Source organism: Phyllobates terribilis, unplaced genomic scaffold (assembly GCF_046119375.1).
Source record: "Phyllobates terribilis strain yellow unplaced genomic scaffold, ASM4611937v1 Scaffold_14__1_contigs__length_39327217, whole genome shotgun sequence".
Lineage (NCBI taxonomy): Eukaryota > Metazoa > Chordata > Amphibia > Anura > Dendrobatidae > Phyllobates > Phyllobates terribilis.
The window spans coordinates 13,102,614-13,126,217 of NW_027362774.1; the positions used below are offsets into that span (position 1 = coordinate 13,102,614).

General features: G+C 48.8%; 1 protein-coding gene across 2 annotated transcripts in view; it reads right to left on the reverse strand.

Annotated features, from left to right (window-relative positions):
* Positions 1-23,604, reverse strand: part of LOC141175757 (pleckstrin homology domain-containing family G member 4B-like) — a 73,250-nt gene that overhangs the window by 29,503 nt on the left and 20,143 nt on the right. For both annotated transcript variants that reach the window (XM_073659689.1, XM_073659688.1), the window contains exons 2-7: positions 11,057-11,254; positions 7,967-10,394; positions 2,016-2,195; positions 1,794-1,917; positions 1,363-1,456; positions 801-887 (exon numbers count right to left, since the gene is read on the reverse strand). In XM_073659689.1, the coding sequence (XP_073515790.1) occupies positions 801-887; positions 1,363-1,456; positions 1,794-1,917; positions 2,016-2,195; positions 7,967-10,394; positions 11,057-11,254 (3,111 nt within the window). The remainder of the gene's footprint in view (positions 1-800; positions 888-1,362; positions 1,457-1,793; positions 1,918-2,015; positions 2,196-7,966; positions 10,395-11,056; positions 11,255-23,604) is intronic.

The following is a 23,604-nucleotide window of genomic DNA, read 5'->3' on the forward strand; positions in this document are numbered from 1 at the left end:
CGCCCTAATGACCCCAGCGCAGGATCCGTCTCGGACGCCTGTGAATTAGCCGATGCGGCAGCGGCCGCCTGTCAGTGGTCTTTGTGTCCGCAGAGAAGGGGGTCAGGCTTTGAGCTATGCTAATTGTCACCTCTGTGCGGCCCCTGAGGGGGTTCGCGGCACGCTTCGGAGCAGACCCCCTTATGCCTTGTCACAATTAGTCAATTACTGATGGGAAGATTGGATTTCAGAACAAATAGGGAAACCCTTAAACAAACGACCCCGGAGGAGTCGCCGCTCATTAGTCACGTAGAGCGGGGGATCCGTGCACGCTGGAGGTTTGCACCAAATTTTAGGACGTTCCAGCTACAATCCCACGCACGGCAAACTGAAGGACATTTTGGAACTTCTACCTAAATGTGTAGGGATCAGCAGAGAACGGCATCCCTACTTCTTTCTTCCGGACCTCATCTGTGCATCCATGTCAGCGATACCATTACCACCTACTGATCGCCCGGTGCCAGACTAAACTCCTGCTAATTCAGAAACAATTCAGGGACTATTTTAACCGTAAATGTCCAGACCATATACACGTGTACAGCGTTCACGTCAGTCGTTATTCCCTCAACCGAAGAATTGGAAATGTTCTGTAACCCGAACTCCGGGTGTCTTCCTCCTCCCAGGAGCGGAGCCGGAGGCGGATACTGACGCACGAGTCCCTAATATTCTATATCCAGAGATTAAATGTCAATCTATACAAGCACAGACCTGCAATGTAAGGGACGTCCGCCAGCGAGCCCCCCCCCCCCGACGCTCCTTACCTGCACCCCATGGGGTCTCTCCGAGGACAGGACCAGATCTTTCTCCGCCAGAAGTAATACTGCATGGATACTATGGGGAACCGCGGCCTGGAACAGAGGAACGTGACGTTTATTATTACAGCAGGTTATAACCACCTGACAGCTGTTATAACTGGAGATCGCACTATTAGAGGGTTTTTTGCTACGTGTGATGTGTTGTATCGCCCTGTTTCACCCTCCATGTGTGGGGAGCAAGACATAGTGACTGACAGGCACATCGATCGTACGCAGGGCTCCTGCAGAACAATGCATTCTCCTGTGAGGCTCCAACACCCCCAACGCATTTTATTAATGCCACAGGAATAAAGGATCTTCCTCCAATCACTATGGTCATTTTATATTTTGCAATCTGAGTGGATTCATCTTTACTTGGTGTCAAGATGGTGCAAATCCTTCCCGTGGATCCCGGACGTCGCACGGACGTCAGTGCTCACAGCGAGATATTAAACCATCGCCATTACAGTGGAAAACGGCTGCAACAATTGCGTTAAATTTCCCCCCAATAATCCTTGTGTTTCGCTACCTGCACGATATGAACGGCTTTGAACAAGGCGGGTACCGGGGAGCAGCGACGCGCGTCCACCAGCAGTGTCAGGCCGAGAGCTCTGCAGTCTTTCCTGAGGAGGGAAGAATAATCTGTGATCGGTGCGGATCCAACCGCGGCCATGAAACGGAGACACACACACACAGGTCGCCACGGGATTATGTCACCTCTTAAAGGGGGCAATAGTTTTCTTAATCCCTCTACAACCAGAAAGTTTTGCATTGGAATAAAAAGTTTGTTCGAAAGTTTTAGAACTTTTCAAAAGGAAAAATGTAAAAACCAGGACCACCCCCTATAAATGTAGAAGACCCCCTACACTATTTTTGGTGCAAGTGGCAAATAAAAAGTATAAATGAATCCTAAAGGTTCAGGCAGAGATGCGACATTGGTGGCGGAGGACGAGCGCTCACCGGACGGTGCTGTAGAAGTAAAGCAGGAGCCGCCCCAGCTCGGTCGCGGTGCAGTGCGGGTTCAGCCAGCAAGTGTTACGAGTCTTGATGATCAGCAGAGCTCGGCCGCTCCGGTCCCGGGTGCCTAGAAAGAGACGATATATGACCATGTATATGTAACAATGTAACGCCCCTGCAGCTGTGCGAATACATTTCCCCAACCAGTACATGGAGTCCGCTCACCAGGCAGGTACGCCACGCCGCTCATCAGCACGTCCGCAGCAACGTCCTGCACCCGCCAGGGACGGCTCCGACTCTCACTTTTCCTACAGACACTTGGGGAGTTCAGGTCGTGCGGCCATAATGGAACGGGGTCTCTCTCCGCCCGTATTTCTGGGGTCTTCTCCTGACCATCACACCGTCCTGCAAAACAGAGGAAACTTGGTAGAAACCTAGAAGACGACTAAGGTTCTGATTGTGAATCTATAGCATTCATCATACACATGTGATAGGATTTGTAAAACTACTTCTTCCTGTACAAGATGAAATACTCCAGAGCTGCATTCAAAATTCTGCTAGTAGTTATTGGAAACAGTCAGCAAGATCCTAACCCTAAGGATAGACACTCCTTACAGCATAGCTGAGCTCTATCATTGAAGAAAAAAGCAAAATACGTGACCACCACAGTCCCAACAAACATAGTGCAGGATATTCCCTGGAACAGAACTTGCTGCCTGCCGCTCTGCTCATTTTCTGCGGGACTTATTTCCTGCAGTCCCATAGAGAATGAATGAAGCGGAGCTGCACAATCTCAACCTGCTGGGAACCCCCAAAAATCAAGGTAATGAGGCTCTGCAGAGCGGAGGACAAATCCAGGGAATGATGCTCTGCAGAGCGGAGGACAAATCCAGGGAATGAGGCTCTGCAGAGCAGAGGACAAATCCAGGGAATGAGGCTCTGCAGAGCAGAGGACAAATCCGGGAATGAGGCTCTGCAGAGAGGAGGACAAATCCAGGGAATGAGGCTCTGCAGAGCAGAGGACAAATCCAGGGAATGAGGCTCTGCAGAGCGGAGGACAAATCCAGGGAATGAGGCTCTGCAGAGCGGAGGAAAATCCAGGGAATGAGACCCTGCAGAGCAGAGGACAAATCCAGGGAATGAGGCCCTGCAGAGCGGAGGACAAATCCAGGGAATGAGGCTCTGCAGAGCGGAGGACAAATCCAGGGAATGAGGCTCTGCAGAGCGGAGGACAAATCCAGGGAATGAGGCTCTGCAGAGCGGAGGACAAATCCAGGGAATGAGGCTCTGCAGAGCGGAGGACAAATCCAGGGAATGAGGCTCTGCAGAGCGGAGGACAAATCCAGGGAATGAGGCTCTGCAGTGAGGAGGACAAATCCAGGGAATGAGGCTCTGCAGAGAGGAGGACAAATCCAGGGAATGAGGCTCTGCAGAGAGGAGGACAAATCCAGGGAATGAGGCTCTGCAGAGAGGAGGACAAATCCAGGGAATGAGGCTCTGCAGAGAGGAGGACAAATCCAGGGAATGAGGCTCTGCAGAGAGGAGGACAAATCCAGGGAATGAGGCTCTGCAGAGCGGAGGACAAATCCAGGGAATGAGGCTCTGCAGAGCGGAGGACAAATCCAGGGAATGAGGCTCTGCAGAGCGGAGGACAAATCCAGGGAATGAGGCTCTGCAGAGCGGAGGACAAATCCAGGGAATGAGGCTCTGCAGAGCGGAGGACAAATCCAGGGAATGAGCCTCTGCAGAGCGGAGGACAAATTCAGGGAATGAGGCTCTGCAGAGCAGAGGACAAATCCAGGGAATGAGGCTCTGCAGAGCGGAGGACAAAGCCAGGGACTGAGGCTCTGCAGAGCAGAGGACAAATCCAGGGAATGAGGCTCTGCAGAGCGGAGGACAAATCCAGGGAATGAGGCTCTGCAGAGCGGAGGACAAATCCAGGGAATGAGCCTCTGCAGAGCGGAGGACAAATCCAGGGAATGAGGCTCTGCAGAGCAGAGGACAAATCCAGAGAATGAGGCTCTGCAGAGCGGAGGACAAATCCAGGGAATGAGGCTCTGCAGAGAGGAGGACAAATCCAGGGAATGAGGCTCTGCAGAGCGGAGGACAAATCCAGGGAATAAGGCTCTGCAGAGCGGAGGACAAATCCAGGGAATAAGGCTCTGCAGAGAGGAGGACAAATCCAGGGAATGAGCCTCTGCAGAGCGGAGGACAAATCCAGGGAATGAGGCTCTGCAGAGCAGAGGACAAATCCAGGGAATGAGGCTCTGCAGAGCGGAGGACAAATCCAGAGAATGAGGCTCTGCAGAGCGGAGGACAAATCCAGGGAATGAGGCTCTGCAGAGCGGAGGACAAATCCAGGGAATGAGGCTCTGCAGAGAGGAGGACAAATCCAGGGAATGAGGCTCTGCAGAGCGGAGGACAAATCCAGGGAATGAGGCTCTGCAGAGCGGAGGACAAATCCAGGGAATGAGGCTCTGCAGAGCAGAGGACAAATCCAGGGAATGAGGCTCTGCAGAGCAGAGGACAAATCCAGGGAATGAGGCTCTGCAGAGCAGAGGACAAATCCAGGGAATGAGGCTCTGCAGAGCAGAGGACAAAGCCAGGGACTGAGGCTCTGCAGAGCAGAGGACAAAGCCAGGGACTGAGGCTCTGCAGAGCGGAGGACAAATCCAGGGAATGAGGCTCTGCAGAGCGGAGGACAAATCCAGGGAATGAGGCTCTGCAGAGCGGAGGACAAATCCAGGGAACGAGGCTCTGCAGAGCGGAGGACAAATCCAGGGAACGAGGCTCTGCAGAGCAGAGGACAAATCCAGAGAATGAGGCTCTGCAGAGCGGAGGACAAATCCAGGGAATGAGGCTCTGCAGAGCGGAGGACAAATCCAGGGAATGAGGCTCTGCAGAGAGGAGGACAAATCCAGGGAATGAGGCTCTGCAGAGCAGAGGACAAATCCAGGGAATGAGGCTCTGCAGAGCAGAGGACAAATCCAGGGAATGAGGCTCTGCAGAGCGGAGGACAAATCCAGGGAATGAGGCTCTGCAGAGAGGAGGACAAATCCAGGGAATAAGGCTCTGCAGAGAGGAGGACAAATCCAGGGAATAAGGCTCTGCAGAGAGGAGGACAAATCCAGGGAATGAGCCTCTGCAGAGCGGAGGACAAATCCAGGGAATGAGGCTCTGCAGAGCAGAGGACAAATCCAGGGAATGAGGCTCTGCAGAGCAGAGGACAAATCCAGGGAATGAGGCTCTGCAGAGCGGAGGACAAATCCAGGGAATGAGGCTCTGCAGAGCGGAGGACAAATCCAGGGAATGAGGCTCTGCAGAGCAGAGGACAAATCCAGGGAATGAGGCTCTGCAGAGCAGAGGACAAATCCAGGGAATGAGCCTCTGCAGAGCGGAGGACAAATCCAGGGAATGAGGCTCTGCAGAGAGGAGGACAAATCCAGGGAATAAGGCTCTGCAGAGAGGAGGACAAATCCAGGGAATAAGGCTCTGCAGAGCGGAGGACAAATCCAGGGAATAAGGCTCTGCAGAGAGGAGGACAAATCCAGGGAATGAGGCTCTGCAGAGAGGAGGACAAATCCAGGGTATGAGGCTCTGCAGAGCGGAGGACAAATCCAGGGAATGAGGCTCTGCAGAGCGGAGGACAAATCCAGGGAATTAGGCTCTGCAGAGCGGAGGACAAATCCAGGGAATGAGGCTCTGCAGAGAGGAGGACAAATCCAGGGAATGAGGCTCTGCAGAGCAGAGGTGATCCCTGATCTTAGTGATATACTTCTGCTCCTGCTTTCTAGTCATCCATGGGGGTCTCAGCACCCGGACCCTCACTGATCAAAACATCTGACATATCTCTGTGACGTGTCAAAAGTTTGTGTGTAACATCTTATCAAAAAAATCTGCTTTTTCTACACTTCTGAGCCCCTTCTCTATCCCCCTCCACCTATGAAACTCATCACTCACTCTGAAATACAGCAAATCTGCCCTGCTCAAGATAAGACAAGCTGCAAGGTCACTGAGGGACCACATTACAGCCGCCTATACAAGTCTATGGAGATCAGAATGAGAGAGAGGCAGAGACACATTCAGACCAATGCTGCTCCTTTCTAATAAATGTTTTCTCTCACCCCCAGAACTGGATTCACAGCTACAGTGCTATATAATATCCACCATGTTGATGCTTTCCAGTAAGTGTTTTATCTCATCCCACAGCTGGAATCACAGCTACATTGCAAGTTAATTTCTTTCATGCTACTTTCCAGTAAGTATTTTAACTCACTCCACAGCTGGAATCACAGCTACACTTCTATATGTCACCTATGATGCTTTTAAGTGTTTTATCTTACCCTACATGTGGAATCACAGCTACACTGCTATATAATGTCCTCCAGTAAGTGTTTTATCTCATCCCAGAGCTGGTTTCACTGCTACACTGCTCAGCACTGCCATATCATGTCCTTCATACTGCTTTACAGTGTTTATCTCACCCCACAGCTGGAATCACAGCTACACTGCTCAGCACTGCTATATCACGTCCTTCATACTGCTTTACAGGGTTTATCTCACCCCACAGCTGGAATCACAGCTACACTGCTATATCATGTCCTTCATACTGCTTTACAGCGTTTATCTCACCCCACAGCTGGAATCACAGCTACACTGCTCAGCACTGCTATATCACGTCCTTCATACTGCTTTACAGCGTTTATCTCACCCCACAGCTGGAATCACAGCTACACTGCTCAGCACTGCTATATCACGTCCTTCATACTGCTTTACAGGGTTTATCTCACCCCACAGCTGGAATCACAGCTACACTGCTCAGCACTGCTATATCATGTCCTTCATACTGCTTTACAGGGTTTATCTCACCCCACAGCAGGAATCACATCTACACTGCTCAGTACTGCTGTATAATGTCCTTCATGTGGCTTCTGAACCTGAACTATATAGAGACAGGAGAGCAGGAATCCATCATACCAGCCAGTCTCTCCTCACTAGCTCAGAGACAACTGAGAATTAGAGAGTGAACCTGCCAAGGAGCAAACTGATGAAAAATGCAGGAGACTAGTCATATAATAGCCAGAAATAGTGTTATCCCTCCTGGACAGTCACCAGAAATGAGAGGAACACAAAGTTTTACAACTTTCTGATAACTTTACTTTAATTGTTCGTTTCCCAAATCCTGATCCTGAGCCGCACACGGCGAGGATACTGCTCAGCCTCGGTGCGACAGCAAGCAGAGATCTTACAAAAGAAAGTGCAACGCTTTTTTTTTTTTTTTTTGTACAGAAGTCTTATGACTTCACTGTTCGGGGATTAATCATTATTTACAGAACTTCCCTTAAAAGTTTTACATTAACTTTTACCGTTTGTGCAAAATTGTCCATCTGCAGCCAGACTATGACACACGATGTAAAAATCCAGGATCTGGGCACGGCCTCGCCCTCTGGGTGACACATGAAACCTGCCGGCGGTGACACAGCGTCATGGAGTGACTAACACCGTATGTATACAATGCGGAGCCCCTTCAGCCAATGAATGGACCAATATAGACGACCCGGACCCCCTCACATTCCCAACATAGGGAGGAAATGCAGCGAACGGGAAGGACAGGGGTCGGTCATATACACATGGGATATTTTAGGCTGGGTTCAGGAGGGAGAGGGTTAATCACGTGACTTCTCCCCGACACCAGACGTACTCCGACCACCATCAGCACCGCTGCGCCTCCTTCCTCATCACTCTGTCTAGATAAGCCCTTAAGATGTTGCAAAACTAAAAACCCTCTAAGGGGCGGAGGGTCTGGGACTTGTAGTTCTGCAGCTGGACGCCACAGTTATATCTATAGCCTGACATCAGACAATGTCCGCAGCTGTCCCGCCATATCCTGACCTCTCCTACAACAGGAAGGGAGCAGGAATACAGGAGATATCCGGAAATCAGGAGACACTCGGGAGGATCTGCACGAGATAAGTGACATCGCATGGCGGGACGTCCAGAATAGCAGGGAAGATATATATATACACACCTCAACACCCACTGTATATCTATAGGAGGGGTCCGATGTCCGAACACAGACCCGACGGTCCAAGAAGAGATGGAGGGGTGTGAAAACAACAGGGAAAGGCACAAATCCTACATAATTTATTATGTTCTGGCTCTTGGGCCAGTCTTACCTCTCTCGGTCGCACCCTGATGGCGGACGTCCCCTCCTAGGACTTGCGGAGGCTCATCGGTGGCCGCGCCTTGCTCCTCCTCCGTGTCCTCGTGCAGGGTCTCTAGAGGTAGTTGCGTCGGTGGTGACTGTGCTCGCTTGGCATATTGTGGGCTCCTCGGGGGGCTTTCATGTCCCACGTGACAATAAGGCGATTCTAGTTTGGTTTGCTCCATGGTGGGGGCAGGCAGGTTGTCTGTGTGTCCGTTCATCATCACAATGTCCACTGAATTAAGGCAATCGTCACCAGCGAAGGCAAAACTCCGTCCAACGTCAGCTGCGACTTGTACGTTTTGGTCATTAAATTCCCCAGACAGCGCCCGTTCCTGAGCCTCGGGCACCTTGTGTTGTTCTAAGACTTTTATACTGAGACCACTTACATGATCCGTGTTTTCTGCCACCTTCATGCTGCCAGCACTTTCTGCACCCACCACCTTGCCCTGTGTGTTTTCTGCACCCACCACCTCAAATACATTTTCTGCAGCCTCCACATTGTCCCTGATTTCAGCACCCACCAGCTTCTCCCCATTTTCTGCACCCTTCCCACTGCCCGTGTTTTCAGCACCCATCGCCTTGTGCCCATATTCTGCAACCTCCGCCCTATCTATGCTTACTGCACCCTCTATACTGCCCATGTTTTCCGCACCCATTACCATATCCCCATTTTCCGCACCCTCCACCTTGCCCGTGTTTTCCGCACCCATTAACCTGTCCCCATTTTCGGCACCCTCCACCTTGCCCGTGTTTTCCGCACCCATTACCATATCCCCATTTTCCGCACCCTCCACCTTGCCCGTGTTTTCTGCACCCATTAACCTGTCCCCATTTTCCGCACCCTCCACCTTGGCCGTGTTTTCCGCACCCATTAACCTGTCCCCATTTTCCGCACCCTCCACCTTGCCCGTGTTTTCCGCACCCATTACCATATTTCCATTTTCGGCACCCTCCACCTTGGCCGTGTTTTCCACACCCATTAACCTGTCCCCATTTTCCGCACCCTCCACCTTGCCTGTGTTTTCCGCACCCATTACCATATCTCCATTTTCCGCACCCTCCACCTTGCCAGTGTTTATAGCACCCATCCATTTGTCAGTATTTTCCGCCCCCTCCACATTGCCCGTGCCCTCTTGTGCAGGGTCGCCACTGTTTGGTAACTGAGGCACCGTTCGGTCACTATCCTCCTCGTTGCGATGGTAAACACAAGCTTCGGGAAGTTCCCGGTTAGGACGTTCCCCGTCCTCTATTCCTGGACCGCTATGTGTCCTCGAACGCTCTGTCACAGGTTCCTGTGAAGCATGTGTCGCCCCCCGGACATCCTCGGTGACCTGCACACAGTGGCTTCTGCTTTCCTCCTGGATCGTTGACGATGTGCTATAATTATCCAGCTCTGGATTCGGTCGCTCGCGGCTTTTTCTGCCGTTATCTGTCTCCTTGATCACATTGTTTTCTGCATCCTCAGATAATGACGACAAGGCCTTATTATTTTCAAGATTAAAAGTTTGCTGGAAACTCTTTGTTCCATGGTCAGTGGAGAAGCGTGTGTGGTCAGGTCTGGAGGCCTCAATGTCCACCAGGTCTATAGTTTCATGATTCTGCAGGTGGTTAGTATCATGATATGTCACGCTCGCCCCCATGTTAGTCTCGGCGTCCGGCGGCTGCACGCGGCTGTGAATCAGTCTCTCCGCGCACCCAACGCTGCTTGCAATACCTAACGGCGGGCGATCCTTGGCTCTTTGGTGTGACTTGTGCTGGCTTCTGAAGTTTAAGGCTATAGACTGAGTTAAGGAGCCCTTCTGAGGGCCAAGACGTGGCACCGTAATATCGCGCAGCTCCACATATTCTCCTTCAATCTCACTGGAGCAATCTGGTTTGGCTTCCAATGTAACAGCGGCTGCGTGACCACAACTGGTGGATAGAGGATCCAGAGCAGCTTCCTCATCTTGTACCATCAATTCTTCCACAGGAGGGTGGGCCGAACCCCGATTGCCTTCGTAAGCTTCCGCTATCTCCTCAGTTGACCGTTTCTTCTCTACAAACTCCGGATGAACGATCAGATCCCATGAGACCCGGTGGAGCTGGTCGTCACAGGTCAGGAGAACTTTCTCCAGCGAGACCCCGATCCGATCAGAGTTGATGAATTCCAACCATTCCAGGGTGAAGATGGAGGTGTAGGACCCCTCCGGGAGCAGCACCTCCTCCACGTTATGTTGATCCTGCGTAAGACATTTTAGCACAATCCGCGGGGTCTTTCTCAAATAAGGCACCACTTGGAGGTAGAAGTCTCCGGGCTGGAGGAGCTGCCAGTCAATGGACGCCAGCTGAAGAACGATCTTGTCGTGGATACAGAGGGGCCACCCGGCATGTCGGAAGAGAAGACCACAATACTGTAACTGCAGAAGAGGAAAACGGAAGTGAATATTACCCGCAATGGTGAAACCCAAAACTACAACTCGCCCCGTAAAAAACAACAAGGGCTCATCTGGCGATGACTACGGAAAAATAAAAAAAGCATAAAAAAATAAAAATCGCCCGGTCTGTCTGCACATCGCCCGCACCTTGCCGACAGCGACACCGCGCGCACCTCGCCGACAGCGACACCGCGCGCACCTCGCCGACAGCGACACCGCGCGCACCTCGCCGACAGCGACACCGCGCGCACCTTGCCGACAGCGACACCGCGCGCACCTTGCCGACAGCGACATCGAGTGCAAAAAATAAAACTATTACTCTTTCGCAAAAATTCTAAGTAAGGGAATTCTCCGGGAATTTTTTAGGACCATTTCATTAATTCCCGACTGCTTCAATAATGGCGGTCCTACCATAACCCGAGATAAAATGCTACAGAAGACCCCTCTCCTGCGGTAGACCCCGACATCCACCGAGGTAAGAGTAACATGATACAGAAGTGAGGCTTATGATGGCGGGGGCACTAGCTGCTCTCCGAGCTTATTACAGGATCGCGATACTCTATAAACCCTACAATAATGGAATAAATCAATTACGAGGAAGCGTACACATGTGTAATAATCGTAGCCCCCCCAGCTATACTCACACAAGCCTCCTGCTGCAGACCCTGTAAGATTCGCTTTGCCGGGATCAGAAAGTCGATGAGATAACTGAGGCCGTCTCCGCGGTACGTCTTCTCCACCACGTCCAGGACTTGGCACAGTAGGGTGGCAGCGGTGGACTCGAATGGATGGTAGAGGGAGGAGAGGGTCTTCTGAATGCAACTGTCCAGAGACTCCGAATCCTGCGGAGGGAGAGAAATGCGCAGCTGCTGAGGCCGTTTCCATTTACAGATCCTCCTTTACCCACAGACCAAAAAACACAGTTAACCCCCCCCTTAGCCTTGACCTTTGGTGAGAAAGAAGGCACTGCATGGGTAAGTATAGGCGCCCCGACCGCAACATGGGGCAATACTCTGTGACGTGACATATTAGTGGAGCGCTACCTGCCCGCCGATGCCGGGGAGATTATTTATGCAATATGGCAGATATAATATCAGCCTCAGACAAAGACGCCGGAGAGTAATCTCATTACACTTCATCTCACTCACTTACACAAATCAGATAATACACGGGGGAGGGGACGCAGCGCCGGAGCGGCTTCATTACTGACAGTGATTCTCACACTGATATAGAAGGAACGATAACGGAGCGCGGAGATGATGTGCGAGGACAAGAGGGCGAAAGTGAAGAAAATGCTCTGAAATCACAGAGGAATAGTCCAGGAGCAGAATACAACGCAGCATCGCAACGTAGAGGATACGAAGGCGGATCTCTACAGGGACTTGTCCATACAACTGAAAGTATCAGGATCAAGTCAGCACCCCGGGGAGTACACCCTACCAGAGACCGTATATAGAGTATACAGATACTGATAGTATACTCCAGAGCTGCACTCACTATTCTGCTGGTGCAGTCACTGTGTATATACATTACATTACTGATCCTGAGTTACATCCTGTATTATACTCCAGAGCTGCACTCACTATTCTGCTGGTGCAGTCACTGTGTACATACATTACATTACTGATCCTGAGTTACATCCAGTATTATACTCCAGAGCTGCACTCACTATTCTGCTGGTGCAGTCACTGTGTACATACATTACATTACTGATCCTGAGTTACATCCTGTATTATACTCCAGAGCTGCACTCACTATTCTGCTGGTGCAGTCACTGTGTACATACATTACATTACTGATCCTGAGTTACATCCAGTATTATACTCCAGAGCTGCACTCACTATTCTGCTGGTGCAGTCACTCTGTACATACATTACATTACTGATCCTGAGTTACATCCTGTATTATACTCCAGAGCTGCACTCACTATTCTGCTGGTGCAGTCACTGTGTACATACATTACTGGTCCTGAGTTACATCCTGTATTATACTCCAGAGCTGCACTCACTATTCTGCTGGTGCAGTCACTCTGTACATACATTACATTACTGATCCTGAGTTACATCCTGTATTATACCCCAGAGCTGCACTCACTATTCTGCTGGTGCAGTCACTGTGTACATACATTACATTACTGATCCTGAGTTACCTCCTGTATTATACTCCAGAGCTGCACTCACTATTCTGCTGGTGCAGTCACTGTGTACATACATTACTGATCCTGAGTTACCTCCTGTATTGTACTCCAGAGCTGCAGTCACTATTCTGCTGGTGCAGTCACTGTGTACATACATTACTAATCCTGAGTTACATCCTGTATGATACCCCAGAGCTGCACTCACTATTCTGCTGGTGCAGTCACTGTGTACATACATTACATTACTGATCCTGACTTACCTCCTGTATTATACTCCAGAGCTGCACTCACTATTCTGCTGGTGCAGTCACTGTGTACATATATTACTGATCCTGAGTAACATCCTGTATTATACTCCAGAGCTGCACTCACTATTCTGATGGTGCAGTCACTGTGTACATACATTACTGATCCCGAGTTACATCCAGTGTTATACTCCAGAGCTGCACTCACTATTCTGATGGTGCAGTCACTCTGTACATACATTACATTACTGATCCTGAGTTACATCCTGTATTATACTCCAGAGCTGCACTCACTATTCTGCTGGTGCAGACACTGTGTACATACATTACATTACTGATCCTGAGTTACATCCTGTATTATACTCCAGAGCTGCACTCACTATTCTGCTGGTGCAGTCACTGTGTACATACATTACATTACTGATCCTGAGTTACATCCTGTATTATACTCCAGAGCTGCACTCACTATTCTGCTGGTGCAGTCACTGTGTACATACATTACATTACTGATCCTGAGTTACATCCTGTATTATACCCCAGAGCTGCACTCACTATTCTGCTGGTGCAGTCACTGTGTACATACATTACATTAATGATCCTGAGTTACATCCTGTATTATACCCCAGAGCTGCACTCACTATTTTGCTGGTGCAGTCACTGTGTACATACATTACATTACTGATCCTGAGTTACATCCTGTATTATACTCCAGAGCTGCACTCACTATTCTGCTGGTGCAGTCACTGTGTACATACATTACTGGTCCTGAGTTACATCCTGTATTATACTCCAGAGCTGCACTCACTATTCTGCTGGTGCAGTCACTGTGTACATACATTACATTACTGATCCTGAGTTGCATCCTGTATTATACTCCAGAGCTGCACTCACTATTCTGCTGGTGCAGTCACTGTGTACATACATTACATTACTGATCCTGAGTTACATCCTGTATTATACTCCAGAGCTGCACTCACTATTCTGCTGGTGCAGTCACTGTGTACATACATTACATTACTGATCCTGAGTTACATCCTGTATTATACTCCAGAGCTGCACTCACTATTCTGCTGGTGCAGTCACTGTGTACATACATTACATTACTGATCCTGAGTTACATCCTGTATTATACCCCAGAGCTGCACTCACTATTCTGCTGGTGCAGTCACTGTGTACATACATTACATTAATGATCCTGAGTTACATCCTGTATTATACCCCAGAGCTGCACTCACTATTTTGCTGGTGCAGTCACTGTGTACATACATTACATTACTGATCCTGAGTTACATCCTGTATTATACTCCAGAGCTGCACTCACTATTCTGCTGGTGCAGTCACTGTGTACATACATTACTGGTCCTGAGTTACATCCTGTATTATACTCCAGAGCTGCACTCACTATTCTGCTGGTGCAGTCACTCTGTACATACATTACTGATCCTGAGTTACATCCTGTATTATACTCCAGAGCTGCACTCACTATTCTGCTGGTGCAGTCACTGTGTACATACATTATATTACTGATCCTGAGTTACCTCCTGTATTATACTCCAGAGCTGCACTCACTATTCTGCTGGTGCAGTCACTGTGTACATACATTACTGGTCCTGAGTTACATCCTGTATTATACTCCAGAGCTGCACTCACTATTCTGCTGGTGCAGTCACTCTGTACATACATTACATTACTGATCCTGAGTTACATCCTGTATGATACCCCAGAGCTGCACTCACTATTCTGCTGGTGCAGTCACTGTGTACATACATTACATTACTGATCCTGAGTTACCTCCTGTATTATACTCCAGAGCTGCACTCACTATTCTGCTGGTGCAGTCACTGTGTACATACATTACTGATCCTGTATTATACTCCAGAGCTGCACTCACTATTCTGATGGTGCAGTCACTCTGTACATACATTACAGTGACTGCACCAGCAGAATAGTGAGTGCAGCTCTGGGGTATAATACAGGAGATAACTCAGGATCAGTAATGTAATGTATGTACCCAGTGACTGCACCAGCAGAATAGTGAGTGCAGCTCTGGAGTATAATACAGGAGGTAACTCAGGATCAGTAATGTAATGTATGTACACAGTGACTGCACCAGCAGAATAGTGAGTGCAGCTCTGGAGTATAATACAGGATGTAACTCAGGATCAGTAATGTAATGTCCCACAGTGACTGCACCAGCAGAATAGTGAGTGCAGCTCTGGGGTATAACACAGGACAGGTAATGTAACAGCTTCTCTCTGTTTTATCTGTGATTATTCCCCCTGTAATCAGTAATGTACAGTATATAGGTGCAGTTAGTCGCACACTGGTGCAGGAGCGCTGGCATTTCCTACGTCACGATGAACAAAAGAACCATTTAATTAGCACAATAAACTGCCAATAGGACATGAGGGGCTTCCTGAAGGCAGACAGAGCTGCGCTCCCCGCCCGCACACGGCTATTAAATGCTCTTTGTTCCGCGCTGATCTCTTCATTCTACTTTATGAATGGAAAAAGACGTAATGAGCGCTGTGTGGCGGCACAGTTTACAGCGACCACCTGAAGGGTGCGGTGTGAGCGGGCCTCCTCCGGCCTCCACCCGCGGTGATCTGCGCACCTATCTATATCATACGTTTTACACCGGGCTCCATCGGCGTCGCTGGCTGCCATCTGTCCGGATCTCACTATACAGATGGACTTTCTTCACGCCGATGATCAAGAAGCGAAACGTCAGAAGATGAAACACAACTCAGCTCATGTACCCGCTATACACCGCCCCGCACCCCACACATCATCTTACACAGCACCCGACGCGCGTCAGTCACCTCGAGCCTCGTCTGCACCCTCATCCCCTGACAGGCACCGACATGGACCGTGAACGTCGTGAAAAGCTCAGCGAAACGTCACCTGTGCCTCACTGAACACCGGCAGCATTCTCTTACTGACCCCCTTATTGCTCACGTATCACTGGGGAGCGGAACTGCAGGAAATTAGGGGGAAAAAGTCAAGTTCCAGGTGTCCGGAGCCATAAAGCCGCCTGTTTCTCCTCGCTACATTGTAGCCGAATACCAAGAACACAAGTCCAGGCAAGACACAATGTAACGAGCGGTAATGAGATGTCTCAGTCCTGGGGGGCTTGAAAACTAGAGTAATATTCCTCCCCGGGGGGGCGAGCAGAGGATGTGTGAACGGAGCCGCAACCTCTGTACTAAGCAGATTTCCACTGAAGTGATCCATTGTCCTCTGAATTTTGGAAATTTTCAAGCTAGTCAGAAAGTTCAGCTTCCCATGGGCATCCCATAATCAGGGGGTGAGAAACCTGCCCCCAAACCATCAGCAGAAACTACAACTCCCAGAAGTCTCCGCACATGGGAGTTGCAGTATCATGACAGCTGGAAAACATTGCTGTATGTGAAGGATCCATGCTCCCGATCACGTATGATGTTGTGGCCGCCATGCTTTACACTGCAGGCTTCACTCAATATGGAAATGAGTTTAAACTTGTTTTTTAACTTATGAGAAACTGGGGTGAATTCACACACATCACCTCCATCTATGCTTTCTCCTATATATCAGCTCCATATTTATATACGGCGCTATTCACACAGCAGCATCTACAGCCAGATATCCTGCAGTCCCCGTTGTCCCCCCTCAGTGTAATGTCATATATATCTTTTCCCAGACACACAGTGAGAGGAGATTCACCGGTTTCCCATAAGAACGACCCGTATCCTATTCCTGGCCCTGCAGACACCGCGGAGGGACACAAGGAGTCAGAGATTAGAGAAGGATCAGTCTGTGCGCAAAGCGCGGCCCACCTTGTACAAGCAGAGAAACCACAGAGGATTTCTAAAATATGGAATGTAAGATGTTTCCCAGGCAAATTAACCCTCCGAAATCCTGCTCCATGGAAGAGCGGACAACACAGGAACCAAACCCCCTCCAACAACTGAGCCCTAAAAAACCACCAGCAATCATATGATTCCTTAAAGGGAGTGTCCATTATGTACATATATGATATTAACAATCCCGGACTGACACACAGCTACCTCCTGCATTATACTCCAGAGCTGCACTCACTATTCTGCTGGTGCAGTCACTGTGTACATACATTACATTACTGATCCTGAGTTACATCCTGTATTATACTCCAGAGCTGCACTCACTATTCTGCTGGGGCAGTCACTGTGTACATACATTACATTACTGATCCTGAGTTACATCCTGTATTATACTACAGAGCTGCACTCACTATTCTGCTGGTGCAGTCACTGTGTACATACATTACATTACTGATCCTGAGTTACATCCTGTATTATACTCCAGAGCTGCACTCACTATTCTGCTGGGGCAGTCACTGTGTACATACATTACATTACTGATCTTGAGTTACATCCTGTATTATACTCCAGAGCTGCACTCACTATTCTGCTGGTGCAGTCACTGTGTACATACATTACATTACTGATCCTGAGTTACCTCCTGTATTATACTCCAGAGCTGCACTCACTATTCTGCTGGTGCAGTCACTGTGTACATACATTACATTACTGATCCTGAGTCACATCCTGTATTATACTCCAGAGCTGCACTCACTATTCTTCTGGTGCAGTCACTGTGTACATACATTACATTACTGATTCTGAGTTACCTCCTGTATTATACTCCAGAGCTGCACTCACTATTCTGCTGGTGCAGTCACTGTGTACATACATTACATTACTGATCCTGAGTTACATCCTGTATTATACTCCAGAGCTGCACTCACTATTCTGCTGGTGCAGTCACTGTGTACATACATTACATTACTGATCCTGAGTTACCTCCTGTATTATACTCCAGAGCTGCACTCACTATTCTGCTGGTGCAGTCACTGTGTACATACATTACATTACTGATCCTGAGTTACATCCTGTATTATACTCTAGAGCTGCACTCACTATTCTGCTGGTGCAGTCACTGTGTACATACATTACATTACTGATCCTGAGTTACCTCCTGTATTATACTCCAGAGCTGCACTCACTATTCTGCTGGTGCAGTCACTGTGTACATACATTACATTACTGATCCTGAGTTACATCCTGTATTATACTCCAGAGCTGCACTCACTATTCTGCTGGTGCAGTCACTGTGTACATACATTACGTTACTGATCCTGAGTTATATCCTGTATTATACTCCAGAGCTGCACTCACTATTCTGCTGGTGCAGTCACTGTGTACATACATTACATTACTGATCCTGAGTTACCTCCTGTATTATACTCCAGAGCTGCACTCACTATTCTGCTGGTGCAGTCACTGTGTACATACATTACATTACTGATCCTGAGTTACATCCTGTATTATACTCCAGAGCTGCACTCACTATTCTGCTGGTGCAGTCACTGTGTACATACATTACATTACTGATCCTGAGTTACATCCTGTATTATACTCCAGAGCTGCACTCACTATTCTGCTGGTGCAGTCACTGTGTACATACATTACATTACTGATCCTGAGTTACATCCTGTATTATACTCCAGAGCTGCGCTCACTATACAGCATGGTTGAGCTGGGTGCAGTTTGTTCGTGTGATGACACTTCCTACAGTAAATATCATGCAGACACTGAACAAGCAGGGGGGATTGCTGGAAGAGGAGCATCACCAGATCAGTCAGGACAATGGTCGTTCCCGATACCGGAGGACGTTCTCCGCACAGGTCCCCGCTTTCCTCTCCTCTCGGCCGCCGTTCTGTCAGTAGATCTGGCGTCTACTTTTATTTCCGTTCCTCCGTTTTATTTTTCTCCGTTACATAATATTCTGTATCGGGAGCCGGAATGTCTTGTATCAGCTCGGCCGGTGGGGACATAGCGAGGGGCGCCGCTTATCTGACCTTGAATCCCGGCTGGCGAGCGACACCATCCTTCTGGCAGTTACACTGGATGCAGAAGATTCTCAGGAATGTGGGTGAGAAAAACAGAGAAATAGCAACAGAATGACGGGAAAACGTGACGCAATAGTGGCCCGTAGGCTGCCAACATGGCCGACACTGCAGCCGAGGCTTAGCGCATGGAGGCACGTGGCGCCTCATTCATCGGCAGCACCGGCTGGTATAAGACGGGTCGTAGGTCAGAGGGCAGCCCCTCTAAATTACATACGTTAGAAGAGCGGAGACACTTATGTGACCCTTCCAAATAATAACCATCCTCCATTTACTCCATTCTGCCCCATGTGATAACTCCACACAGGACGACCCCAATCGCAATCATGCAGGACAAACCCGACCACCCAGGACGACCCCAACCATCCAGGGCGACGCCGACCATCCAGGACAACCCCGGCCATCCAGGACAACCCTGACCATCAAAAACAACCCCGACCATCCAGTACCACGCCTTCAACCATCCAGGAAGACCCAGCTCATCCAGGACGACGCCAACCATACAGGACAACCCCACCCATCCAAAACAACCCCGACCATCCAGTACCACGCCTTCAACCATCCAGGAAGACCCAGATCATCCAGGACGACGCCAACCATCCAGGACAACCCCACCCATACAAAACAACCCCGACCATCCAGTACCACGCCTTCAACCATCCAGGAAGACCCAGATCATCCAGGACGAAGCCAACCATCCAGGACAACCCCACCCATACAAAACAACCCCGACCATCCAGTACCACGCCTTCAACCATCCAGGAAGACCCAGATCATCCAGGACGACGCCAACCATCCAAAACAACCCCGACCATCCAGTACCATGCCTTCAACCATCCAGGAAGACCCAGATCATCCAGGACGACGCCAACCATCCAGGACAACCCTACCCATCCAAAACAACCCCGACCATCCAGTACCACGCCTTCAACCATCCAGGACGACCCAGATCATCCAGGACGATGCCAACCATCCAGAACAACCCCACCCATCCAAAACAACCCCGACCATCCAGTACCACGCCTTCAACCATCCAGGACGACCCAGATCATCCAGGACGATGCCAACCATCCAGGACAACCCTACCCATCCAAAACAACCCCGACCATCCAGTACCACGCCTTTGACCATCCAGGGCACCCCCCAGCACCCCAATCATCCAGGACCACCCCAATCATCCAGAATTCCCATCAATGCTTTTACAGCCCACAGGAAACCCAGTGACACCGGCCATCATGTGCCTTTTCCCAGTAGAAGTCCAGTCTCAGCAGCACCCACATACTGGCGCAAGTCCCGACACTAAACAAAGCTCTAATTGTGGGTCAATGCGAAAAAATTCCCATCTGTGCCACTCCCCCCTCCAAAATACCTCACAGAGCCAGTATTAGCCGTGCCCGAAAATATATTAAATGCTAGACATAGCCTCAAGTCACAGAGCCTAGTACAGAGGACGGAGGACACTGAACCCACACACCAGGCGACCCCCAAACTACGTACACAGCAGTCTCATGCACCATAGTGCCCACCATGATCTGCAAGGGAATGACAGCTCCGCTCATCCTGAGCCACCTGATTCACGCATAGGACACCAGAATTGAAGGCTGTTACCACCTGTTATGTGGCACCATATAGCAGAAATAGGCATACGCCACCATTAACTACCACTGTAAGAAAAAAGGTATACCGAGGGGTGTACTTTATTTTTACTTAGTCCATTTGTATATGCAGTGTGCTGATGTGCTGGCGTTACTATAAGGACGAGCAGACACAGACACCTTTCCTTACGTACGAGCGGAAAGTTGCGCTGATTTAGTGTATGGAAGGTGGGAGACCACCCTATGGACACATTATGGTGGTCTGACTCATTAGTCACCACGCTAGTTCTTAAGCAGAAACTGCTCCTTTTTGGAAACGTTTTTCTTTTCCTGGCAGCTTTTCTGCAGAGTTTGGAGAAGTTTCCTGTTTTCCAAAACAACTTTGGGAAAAGAAAAAAAAAAAAGTTCTGATAACTTCACATCTGAACAGCGGAGTGGATTCATAGATGGAATTGGTGTTTCCAAGTTTTGGAGCGTTTCAGCCTATCTTCACACTGAACGTATTTACTGAGGACCCCCTGCGCTAGGTATGCGAGGGGGCAAAGTGTGATCCATATGGGATCTGATTTTATTTCAGCCTCATCCAAGACGCGGAGGAGACTAGTGCAGGCTGCCATGTTATATGCGTGTCTGAACGAAGCCTTAAGAAGAGGGTTTGGCGAGAATCCAATAAAAAAAAACATAAGAAAACACTTCCTGATCTCCAATATGCCGATCGGACCTTACTTACAGTGCACCCGTTACAGGCACCGGTCACTATGGTCCAGGTCAGAAAACATGCAGATCAGCTCGTAACTCGCCTCAGTGACGCTAAACAATCTGAAACTCCAGACTGATACATTGTAACAAAGCAGAGGGACGGCGGAGAGATTTGTGCCGCGGATGGAGGATTCTCTGGGCTGGTTGATATGTAGCAAACACTTAGATGGGAGAAATTTTAGATCTGACATTCGCTGGATTAAAGAAGAGTTTCCCAAACACTTTGGCAGAACTTTGCATGATGCGGTGATTGCACTTTATGCGTCACGGCGGGACGGGAAGCTTTAGGGTCAATGTCCGATCTATAGTGAGAATGTTGCGGATTTCATTCATTGCAATAAAAAGGGTGAAATCAGCGGCTAAATCGGCAACTAAAGGAAATGCATCTGCTCCATCCACGGAAAGGATGCGACAGCCGTATACACAGTTGTCGCCCTCTATATAATGACAGCTTTCCCCATAATAGAAAATGATATAAATATAAAATCCAGGACAATTAACATTCACTTATCATCGGCTTTATGGAAATTCAGAGAACTCTGACGACTCGGCGACTTTCCACGGCTCGCTGCATAAATCCCGCAGAGTAATTTCCAGGCAATGAGGGGTTAACCTGGAAGCACTCGGCAGGACAAACTGCAGCGCCATCAGAACTGGCAGACAATGGGCCGTCAGAGACCACCGATCCTCTCTCTCTTTTCGGTTGCAAAATCTGAAGGGTGGGAAAGAGCAGACGGAGAGGAGAACGCAAAGTCAGCGCTCTCATCCCCTGCCACATCGCCCACGCCAGCCGCACCTACAGCCTAATGGCCGCCATCCGCCCATACTCCACAGGTCCAAAATACATAGAAAATACCAGATACAGATTCCCACAACAGCTCAGATCTAGAGGGACAGCACAGCCGCCAGCAGGACTACAACTCTCAGCATACACCTGCACTCAGCCATCACAGCAGGACCCTCATTGTGCTCATCTCAGCTGATAAGTCAGGGGCAACAGGAATCCTCCTCTACTTCATATACAGTTATAGGAAATCAGTACTGATGTAATGTATATAGCAGAATAGTGAGTGCAGCTCTGGAGTATAATACAGGATGTAACTCAGGATCAGTAATGTAATGTATGTACACAGTGACTGCACCAGCAGAATAGTGAGTGCAGCTCTGAAGTATAATGCAGGCGGTAACTCAGGATCAGTAATGTAATGTGTGTACACAGTGACTGCACCAGCAGAATAGTGAGTGCAGCTCTGGAGTATAATACAGGAGGTAACTCAGGATCAGTAATGTAATGTATGTACACAGTGACTGCACCAGCAGAATAGTGAGTGCAGCTCTGAAGTATAATGCAGGAGGTAACTCAGGATCAGTAATGTAATGTATGTACACAGTGACTGCACCAGCAGACTAGTGAGTGCAGCTCTGGAGTATAATACAGGATGTAACTCAGGATCAGTAATGTAATGTATGTACACAGTGACTGCACCAGCAGAATAGTGAGTGCAGCTCTGGAGTATAATACAGGATGTAACTCAGGATCAGTAATGTAATGTAATGTATGTACACAGTGACTGCACCAGAAGAATAGTGAGTGCAGCTCTGGAGTATAATACAGGATGTAACTCAGGATCAGTACAGGATCAGTAATGTAATGTATGTACACAGTGACTCCACCAGCAGAATAGTGAGTGCAGCTCTGGAGTATAATACAGGATGTAACTCAGGATCAGTAATGTATGTACACAGTGACTGCACCAGCAGAATAGTGAGTGCAGCTCTGGGGTATAATACAGGATGCAACTCAGGATCAGTAATGTAATGTATGTACACAGTGACTGAACCAGCAGAATAGTGAGTACAGCTCTGGAGAATAATACAGGATGTAACTCAGGATCAGTAATGTAATGTATGTACACAGTGACTGCACCAGCAGAATAGTGAGTGCAGCTCTGGAGTATAATACAGGATGTAACTCAGGATCAGTAATGTAATGTATGTACACAGTGACTGCACCAGCAGAATAGTGAGTGCAGCTCTGGAGTATAATACAGGATGTAACTCAGGATCAGTAATGTAATGTATGTACACAGTGACTGCACCAGCAGAATAGTGAGTGCAGCTCTGGAGTATAATACAGGAGGTAACTCAGGATCAGTAATGTAATGTATGTACACAGTGACTGCACCAGCAGAATAGTGAGTGCAGCTCTGGAGTATAATACAGGATGTAACTCAGGATCAGTAATGTAATGTATGTACACAGTGACTGCACCAGCAGAATAGTGAGAGCAGCTCTGGAGTATAATATAATACAGGAGGTAGCTCAGGATCAGTAATGTATGTACACAGTGACTCCACCAGCAGAATAGTGAGTGCAGCTCTGGGGTATAATACAGGTTGTAACTCAGGATTAGTACAGGATCAGTAATGTAATGTATGTACACAGTGACTGCACCAGCAGAATAGTGAGTGCAGCTCTGGAGTATAATACAGGATGTAACTCAGGATCAGTAATGTAATGTATGTACACA